This window comes from Onychostoma macrolepis, chromosome 11, assembly GCF_012432095.1.
Source record: "Onychostoma macrolepis isolate SWU-2019 chromosome 11, ASM1243209v1, whole genome shotgun sequence".
Classification (NCBI taxonomy): domain Eukaryota; kingdom Metazoa; phylum Chordata; class Actinopteri; order Cypriniformes; family Cyprinidae; genus Onychostoma; species Onychostoma macrolepis.
In genome coordinates, this window is record NC_081165.1 from 189,334 (window position 1) to 199,903 (window position 10,570).

The 10,570-nt window shown below is 37.4% G+C and overlaps 1 protein-coding gene across 1 annotated transcript; it reads right to left on the bottom strand.

The window, feature by feature from the left end:
- Positions 1–63: 63 nt before the first annotated feature.
- LOC131549509 (uncharacterized) lies at positions 64–4,421 on the bottom strand. Its single transcript, XM_058791752.1, has 3 exons — positions 2,317–4,421; positions 1,415–2,216; positions 64–750 (listed from the first exon to the last, which is right to left on the bottom strand). Exons 1-3 carry the CDS (start codon positions 2,614–2,616, stop codon positions 512–514), a joined length of 1,341 nt encoding a protein of 446 aa, XP_058647735.1. The 5' UTR covers positions 2,617–4,421; the 3' UTR covers positions 64–511.
- Positions 4,422–10,570: the final 6,149 nt, after the last annotated feature.

Genomic DNA, 10,570 nt, shown 5'->3' on the forward strand with positions numbered 1-10,570 from the left:
AGTGAATTTAGGTTTGCATATAAATCCAATTGCAGTTGTTAGTGAAAGCTGCAGTAAAAAAAAGGTTGCAATGACAAATATTGCACTAAATTAAAAGTTCAAATGTTACAATATTGATGTTGTAATACTGATAGCAGTAATATAACAATTTTATGATAATGTTACAATAAAGTAACAATTTTGAAATGCGTTTTTTTTTTTTTTGTATTACTATCAGTGTTGTACAAGGGTTTTTATGCATAATAGTAACCCTAGAATGTGATGGAACAGAGTTTAAAAGAGCTGGGCTGAGATATATAACAATATTTATGACTGCAGAAATATGTTAATTCAATATACACATTATCCCACCGGTCACAATTGTCATTGACCATAAAACACAATTTTTCACACACTTTTCCCCGCAAAAAAAAAAAAATTATTTCAAAGGGTTACTAATGACACCTCATCTGGATATTTTTATGTCTAGAAAAAAACGGGTTAAAGGCTAAAAAGACAATTTAGAAGAATATTACAAAAGAACAAATGAATGAATGAACTTGCATGTATATGCTCCAGGAGGGCGATAGCGCTCATCCCAGGGCTTCCCAAAGACTGTTCGGCTAAGCTGGTCCACAGCGTCTCTCATGGCACTGCCAAATGACCGGATTGAGGACGCTCCTTTTATGGCATCTTCCATCCGGTCATCATTCCAACGCATCAAGCCCTCAAGGAGATAGGCCTGAAAATGCGCATCACTGGCACTGGTTCCTAAAAGTTAAATAAAAAAGGCTAGATACACATACACATGAGGTGCTAATAGGCAAGGCAAGTTTATTTATATAGCACATTTCATACACTGTGGTAATTCAAAGTGCTTTACATAAAAGGAAGTGAAATAGTCATTAAAAATAATCACAACAAAAACAAAAGTGATTTAAAAACTGATTAAGAACAGAAAGTGATTATACATAGTGCAATCAGTTGGGATGTATACAGTGCTCATTCAGCAAATGCACAGCTAAACAGATGAGTTTTGAGTCTGGATTTAAAAGTGGCTAATGTTTTAGCACATCTGATCTCTTCTGGAAGCTGGTTCCAACTGCGGGCGGCATAATAGCTAAAAGCAGACTCCCCTTGTTTTGTGTAAACCCTTGGTATTTCTAACTGACTCGATCCTAATGATCTGAGTGGTCTGTTAGGTTTATATTCAGTGAGCATATCTCCAATGTATTAATAGAGTAATGTAATTACATTAAAAATTATTGTCATTATGCCAGAGTTACTAGTGACTTTGTCAATGCTTATGACATCAGAACTGTATATTACTGTAGAGTGTGACATTTATTAATGTGACATTACTTTAAAGTAATGGAAGCAGTTACAGGGCTTATAGTTTTTATAGAAAAATTTGTAAACCATATGTATGTAATACCTGGAATGAAACGGTTGAGGTGGAGGTGGAATGACTCCAAGGAGGTAGAGCCACGGGCACACCTGTAGCAGCACAGCTCCACGCCGCCTTTCTTCAGTGTCCCCGTCTTCATGTAGAGCGGAAAGTTCTCTGGGTCTTGGATACACTGAATGTGCTTCCGCTGTTCCTTCCATATCTGCTGGATCCGTTCGTGGTCCAGCAGAGGAACTCCCAGAGTGTCCTTTCCATCTGCACTGTCAAACTGATCGATCAGTGATCCAATTGTTTTGGTGGTCTCCTCCAGCCCTCTGGTCCTCCTCCGGCAGTGCAGTGCCAACTCCCTCCGGGTAATGCGAGCACTGACCGCCCTTCCTGAGATGTGGCGAGTCTTCTTTGCCGCCAGCTCACCCTCCTTTGCACGGCGAAGGGCAGCCACGGCTTCTGGATCCCACTGAAAGATGCACGTGGACAGACGTGCCATGAAGATCCCATAGAGCGGATGAGCCTCTGTCGTGACACCTGCAGCAAATCGCCGCATGAAGTGCCAGATGTCGAGGCGCACTACGAGCTCATCCCACTCCGAAAACATGGTCTTCACCCGAGACTGGCTGTGCTGACTGCAGCAATCTCTGTCCACGTACATCACTTTTGGGGCTTCCTCTCCTGCCTCCCGGTAGCGTTTCATCAGGCCAGCTGCCATGGGGTCCAGTCCATGTCCCTCGGCGGCTGTCAGCACAGAGACAAGGACTTGGCCGTGTTCGTTTCCCACATTTGTGCACCAGGCAGCTGTTCCTGAAGCAGCACCGGCAAGTTTCTTTGTGACCTATTGGGAAAAATAAAAGGGTCAAAAACTGTGTTCATTATGTATGCACACATATCCATATCTTGCAAATTTCTGGATATAAACAGGGCTGAAAAAATACCTTTTTTGTGGAGTCCATCTTGAGAACACAGCCAAAGACAGATGTAATTTTGGCCTTGACCTCGTGCAGTCGCCCCAGAACATCCCTGGCATACACAGCTAACAGCCACTTAGGTTTAGGTAGGGCAGGTAAAAGGGGAGGCTCAGCAAACACAGGAGGCTGCACAAGGGAGGACCTTGTGAATGGTTCGCAGGCAGTCAGGTATTGCAGGACACGCTGTGTCCATGCCTCACTGTGCTGTTCCATCAGCTTCTTGTAAAGCTGAGTCACACTGTTGCCCAGTGTCCTCTCCCTCATCATCCTCAGCACCCGGTTGTCACATGAGTATCTAAGGAAACAACAGTATAATCATGCAAATGCTTTGGCTGGTAAAAAAATAACACAAATAAAAGCACCTAATAATGAATGATTGTCATTATGAATTACCTGTATGTCAGCAAAGCTGTAAACTGACTGCGGTGGCCCATATCCAACTGTCCTAAGATGTCCTCGGACCAGGAGGGATACTTCTTTCGATGTCCAAGACCTTGCGCACGGTATGGTAAAGTCTTGCCACTGTAAAGCCCGGTACACACCAAGCCGACTAAGTTTTCTCAGTGTGTTCTGCACTGATGATGTGGAGGATCTGGGGTTTTGGCTGCTTCCGCTGATGGAGACGGACCGGCACAGGCCTCTGAGTGAACAGTAACAAAAACAATATAAGGATGACTGTTGCATTTGATAGTAATATGCCATAAATGCAGCCCACAAATAGCCTGTGAAGCAGTCATTTTGGACAAGTATTAATAATTAGTGAAGAAAATGGTACTAGTGTTAAGAATTAAAGAACATAGTGTCAACTTTATTGTTATAGAAGATAAATATATAACGGTGAGGATGAGTGGTGGGGGGGCTTTCCTTGATTCCTTCAGGCGCCACAGGAAGTGGAGACGTTGATAGTCCATCATCTGTACATTTTAGAGGGGGAAATACGGTCTAAAAAGATATGTGTCCCACTATAACTTTTGCCAGGTAACAAGAAACTTGTGCATATTCATCACTGCTATTAGACATGATGTGAAGTATTGACAAAATAAAACGCTTGATGATAGGCCATCATCTGTACATTTTGGAGGGGGGTACCGATTTTGGCAGGTCGAAAATACGGTCTGAAAAGATACGTATCCCACTATAACTTTTGCCAGGTAACAAGAAACTTGTCCATATTCATCACTGTTATTATACATGATGTGAAGTATTCAAAAAATAAAACACTTTATGATAGGGCATCATCTGTACATTTTGTACAGATGATCTGGAGGGGGGTACCGATTTTGGCAGGTCGAAAATACGGTCTGAAAAGATACGTATCCCACTATAACTTTTGACAGGTAACAAGAAACTTGTGCATATTCACCACTGTTATTATACATGATGTGAAGTATTCTCAAAATAAAACACTTGATAATAGGCCATCATCTGTACATTTTGGAGGGTGGGTACCAATTTTGGCAGGTCGAAAATACAGCCTGAAAAGATACGTATCGCACTATAACTTTTGCCAGGTAACAAGAAACTTGTGCTGTTATTAGACATTATGTGAAGCCTGATAAGACAATTACACTGTAATAGCATTTTGTGTATTTAAATGCAATGCATTATTAAATGATTTTGAAAATAATTCACTGTGGAAAGAGGAGGAATAAAGAACAATTTACAACAATATCCAAAGGCTATGTTTGCTTTATGAGGAAAACGATATGGTTGTCTTGGTTTTTCAGTAACGTTAGACATTCTCAATTCAATGCAATGAAGTTCGATTATTAGCCTACACAAGAATAAAGCATTTATTTTGATAGATGGGCCATGTGATGGCTGTATTTGCTAAACCTCATTGATAAAACAACAATAGTAAAACGATAACTTAAAGAATTCACATATTATAGCTTTATTAACCTTGGCGATATCATCAATGGTCCGCCTGTACCGCTCCATGCATGCATGCTCCCGCGACTGGGGATACACTTTTTATCAGGGGTAAGTACTTTGGCATGACAATGTGTCCATTCCAGTTGGCTAATTTGTGCTTCCTTTAAGTCATTCATGTAAAAATCTGTTATTTAATTGTTTGTTTGTTTGTTTGTTTTTTGTAAAGCTGCAAGGCACTTTTACAAAATATTGTATGCCAGGACGACTAGGACAACTTCAATTTTTTTTTTTTAACTTCTAATTAATTTTTTGTTGCAACAGAGAGAAGAGAGTGCATGTTAGCATTACCACAACAGACACATTCATGCGAGATACCCTAGGTTACAGTAAACCACAATTATCAACATACCCTGTAATACTCACAGGTTGCTTTATTGAAATAATTGATCAAATAATATCTGAGTTTGTACGTTTTTTTTTTTTTTTTTTTGTTGATGAGTTTGTAAGTGCTGTTGTTGGGCTTCTTCTAATAATATGTTCAATGTAACTCATAGAGTTCTGTACAGTGATGACAGACAAGAGGATAAGAATGGACACTCAAGCTTGATGAGGATATTGTCAAAAGGTAAGCTGAGATGTCAACAAAATTCGAATGAATATCGATGCAAATTATAATACATATATTCAATCATGGATGCAAAACTGTTATTGGCTAATTTTATATCAATTATTTTTAATTATCAGTTAGTTTTTCCCGTCGGTCCTCGGTCATACCAGCATCGCCCCATTCTTTGGGTACTCTGGCTCTACCAACGATTCTTGTCCTCCCATCACCATCCCTTCGCCACATACTGCCATCATCCTCGCACTTTTACCTCTCACCATCCCTACGCCATCTCCTCGTCCACCTCCAAAACCCCCTCCATCCCTCCCTATTCTGTTGCTTAAACTTTATCATCTTCATCTTCAGACTTTGCACACACACAGCTATTCACTTCTGCACTTTGTTTTTCAGTATTTCGTTTTTTTTACAGAAAATTGCATTGTAATTTTTTGTATTCATTGATGTAAAATTCTGTACTTTTTAGTAATACAGGTATAACTGAAATGTTCTACAAATGGATAAAATAGCTCTACCATAGCATTTCACTCTTTTTTCATTTATTATAATGTTTTTAGTATAATGTATTAATTTATTTGAGTGTTTGTAGTAATACCAATATTCTATAAACATACTTGTATTTCAAGTGCATTTTTAATACATTTAATGGTATATTTTTTTTCACCAGGGTATAATACAGTCATGGCCAAAAATATCGGCACCCTTGGTAAATATGATCAAAGAAGGCTGTGAAAATTAATCTGCATTGTTTAGGTTTGTGTTTGGATTATTGTACGGTTGGAAGATCCAAACATGGCCCATTATGCGGCCATAATCGATTTCTAAGCGACCTGACACTGAAATGTGTTGCTTAAAATCACGCTGAGTGCTCGTTGCTGCTGTTGTCAGTGAAGGCGGCTCGTGCACAGACGAGCGCTTCAGTCCCGTTCCTTCCATTGAAACCACTAAATAAAATGCACACAAACATGTCCCTGCCTTTTGATATACAATCACTGATGAACGCATTTGGTTTTAATTACTAAAAACCACAGACGATGCGACATGCTTAACATCTACCACCTGAGTATTATTCCACTCGCAAGCTTTCAGCGTAGCTGCGTACATCAATGTCCTGAAGAATTTGTACTATAGGCTATATCATTATTTTGATGTATAGATGTAACTATTGCATTAAAACATTTTCTATATGAATTCCATGTCAATAAATTAAACTCAATGTACTATTCAAATTGTTCTGTGATGTCATATGCTATTTTTGGCTTGTTTCACCAAGTGCAGTGTAAAATGCACACATTGGATACGGGTCACTTTTAAAAGAAATGTAAGCATATCTTCCAAAAAATCGGATATAGTCACAAAATCGGAATTGGTCATCAAGACTTGCAGTGTAAATGCAGCCTAACAGAGTCAGTCACTTATTGATTTTTTATCTGTTGGTATTTGATAGAATCCATGATGCCATGTGTCTAAACAAGGTGTCCAGGACCTCCAGCAGAAATATAGGCCCACAACATCAAAAATACAGCAGTATATTTCATTGTATACATGGGGTACTTTTTATCCCTGTGTCTGAAGAATTTGTACTATAGGCTATATCATTATTTTGATGTATAGATGTAACTATTGCATTAAAACATTTTCTATATGAATTCCATGTCAATAAATTAAACTCAATGTACTATTCAAATTGTTCTGTGATGTCATATGCTATTTTTGGCTTGTTTCACCAAGTGCAGTGTAAAATGCACACATTGGATACGGGTCACTTTTAAAAGAAATGTAAGCATATCTTCCAAAAAAATCGGATATAGTCACAAAATCAGAATTGGTCATCAAGACTTGCAGTGTAAATGCAGCCTAACAGAGTCAGTCACTTATTGATTTTTTATCTGTTGGTATTTGATAGAATCCATGATGCCATGTGTCTAAACAAGGTGTCCAGGACCTCCAGCAGAAATATAGGCCCACAACATCAAAAATACAGCAGTATATTTCATTGTATACATGGGGTACTTTTTATCCCTGTGTTCACCAAACCCATCTTGAGTGTTTGCTGCTAAAAAGCAAAGTTTTAGTTTCATCTGACCATAGAAGCCAGTCCCATTTGAAGTTCTAGTCGTGTCTGATAACTGAATATGCTGAAGTTTGTTTTTGGATGAGCGAGGAGAATTTTTTAGTTAAAATCAAATACCAACAGATAAAAAAATCAATAAGTGACTGACTCTGTTAGGCTGCATTTACACTGCAAGTCTTGATGACCAATTCCGATTTTGTGACTGTGCACTTGGTGAAACAAGCCAAAAATAGCATATGACATCACAGAACAATTTGAATAGTACATTGAGTTTAATTTATTGACATGGAATTCATATAGAAACGTTTTTAATGCAATAGTTACATCTATACATCAAAATAATGATATAGCCTATAGTACAAATTCTTCAGGACATTGATGTACGCAGCTACGCTGAAAGCTTGTGAGTGGAATAATACTCAGGTGGTAGATGTTAAGCATGTCGCATCGTCTGTGGTTTTTAGTAATTAAAACCAAATGCGTTCATCAGTGATTGTATATCAAAAGGCAGGGACATGTTTGTGTGCATTTTATTTAGTGGTTTCAATGGAAGGAACGGGACTGAAGCGCTCGTCTTTGCACGAGCCGCCTTCACTGACAACAGCAGCAACGAGCACTCAGCGTGATTTTAAGCAACACATTTCAGTGTTAGGTCGCTTAGAAATCTCATAATGGGCCGTGTTTGGATCTTCCAACTGTACAATAATCCAAACACAAACCTAAAAAAACAACACAAAAATGGGTCACTGAACACAAAAACAAGCTTCTGCTATGGCCATTCCAGTCCTCTGACCTGAACCCTATAGAAAATGAGTGGGGTGAACTGAAGAGAAGAAGCACCAACATGAAGCTGGGAATCTAAAGGGTCTGGAGTGATTCTGGATGAAGGAATGGTCTCTGATCTCTTGTCAGGTGTTCTCTAACCTCATCGGGCATTATAGGAGAACATTTAGAGCTGTTATACTGGCAAATGGAGGTTTCAAAAAGTATTGAATAAAAGGGTGCCGTTAATTGTGGCCAATGTGTATTAGAGAAAAAACATTTATATTTCCCCCCATTTTAAAATCTTATTATCCAATGAAAGGTTAGATTTTTGTGATTTTTTTAAATGAAAGATCAAAAGGATTAACAATGCAGATTAATTTTCACAGCCTTCTTTGATCATATTTACCAAGGGTGCCGATATTTTTGGCCATGACTGCATATGCTGCTGAACTTTTTTAATGTATTCTGAGAATATTTGTAATGTACACAACAATATATAATACATTAAAGTTTTCTAGATATCAAAGTGTGTACGTGAGTGTATATACTGAAAAAAGCAACTTTATAATATACTAGTAGTGTAATGCTAATGCATTTCTAATGAGCTGAAATACAATTGAAATGTACTTGAAGAACATTAAAACGATGCTTCAAATATACTCTAACTGTAGTTCATGAAGTATTAAAAGTACATTTTAAATGTATTTTAAGAAGTACACTTAAATTGCACTAAATATAGTTAAAGTGGTTCCAATTTAACACAATTTCAGTATATTAAATATATTGCAAACAGTTTTCAGTTTTTGGGATTTGGCTCTGTTTGTTCATATTATCATTTGTTTCGTCGGATACTATCCATATTGAAATTAAATGAAAGTATGCAGAAGATTGGTATGCATAAAGTCATGCAGGTCAAAAAGCATACTGGCATAAAGTTGGCTTGACGTTGGACGTTCGATATTCGCATATTTAGGGGCCGTCTCTAAAGTTACATGCGATATTGGTATACACTTTTCTAACTTCAATAGCAAAAGAGCAGAATGACTTACAGTCATAACACAAACTGTAAACTGTTCATCTACGTGTCAACTATAATGCACACCTTTTACATTTTGTATATTTATTAAAATAAACTGTAAATCATATGTAATAATGGCTATTTTTTCAGTGCGGAATGGGCTCAAATGTCAAATATGCCATAATTTAAAACTCGATAGCATTTGAGGAGAATGAATTACAGTCATAACACAAACTGTAAACTGTTCATCTAGGTGTCAACTATGATGCACACCTTTTACATTTATTATATTTGTTAAAATAAACTGTAAATCATTTGTTAAAAATTCATTTTTTTAGTTCGAATGGGCTCAAACACAGAATTAAAGCTCAATAGCATTTGAGCAGAATAACTTAGTCATAAAACAAACTGTAAACTGTTCATCTACGTTTCAAATATAATGCACACCTTTTACATTTTTTATATTTATTAAAATCTACTGTAAATAATATGTAAAAACTGCTATTTTTTACTACCGTACTATTTGCGTTTGAGCCCATTCAGTACTGAAAAAAAAAATGTAAATGGTGTGCATTATAGTTGACACCTAGATGTACAGTTTACAGTTGTTTTTATGACTGTAAGTCATTCTACTCATATGCTATTGAAGTTAGAAAAGTGTATACCAATATCGCATGTAACTTGAGAGATGTCCCTAAATATGCGAATATCGAACGTCCAACGTCAAGCCAACTTTATGCCAGTAAAAAACAATGCATGAAGTGAAGCGTTAGTATAATACAATATCAGCAATAACATATATTCACATTCGGACGGGATTAGATTTCTCAGAGCTCAGAGGACTGCTAAGGTAATTTAGGTAATTGTGTGAGAAAAACACAGACATGGCAGATTCGGACGGGATTAAAATCTCAAAGTACGTCTGTGAAACAGAAATTTCTCTGACATCCCCTGGAAAACTAGTCCCATCCAAATAGGGTTTTAGTTTGCATTTTATTAGGTCCTGTTTTCCAGTGTTCTATTCAGCTGAGTGTCATTCATTTTTTCATTCACTATGTACGCCAGAGCCGGTGTTGTGCCCATTTTCAACTCCCTGCCAAATTATTACCCCCCTCATTGAAATCGCTACCTGATTACCTAATCCTAACCCCTTCCCCTCCCCCACACCTAACCCTAACCCTACCAATACTAAGGGGGTAATAATCTGGCAGGGGTCAGAATTTAGCACAACACCGGCCCAAGGCATAAGTGAATTAAGCGGCTGCTTAGGGTCCAAGAGTAGCCTACAGTTTATTTTATTTTAAATCGTGATATATTATGTCAATGGACAGTGGTATGAAAGCGCAATATTAAATAATTAAATAATCTATACAAATAATTGTATTATTTCCATAGCGACGTGTCATGCAGGCACAATAAAGACCATGCTGATAATAATTATGCGCTGGACGCTGCCGTGTGGATCTGTCGGATTAACATCACATAAATTCACCTATTTCTCCTGAAATACATGAAAGTGGCCAGTTAGCTGGTAGAAAAACAGAGTAAACTTTATAGTAGCCTACACAATGTGTATATTTGATAGGAATAAAACATGTTGTCCATTAATTGAAAGGATTATTATTTCCGCTTTCTATAGAAATCAGTGTGTAGCCTATTGAACAAACTAAATGTCCTTTTTACTTAATTGAAGTGTGTTTAAATGTCTGAAACCTAAAATAAACATTATTCAGTTTAAAACACTGAACAGTTATGAAATATGAAAAGCACTGTGCGCATTTTTCTTTTTTCTGAGCTCGTCTTTGGCTCAGCAATAAAATAGTATTTTGAAAAAACTTGCTTTTATAGTAAAATGACAAAAGATCAA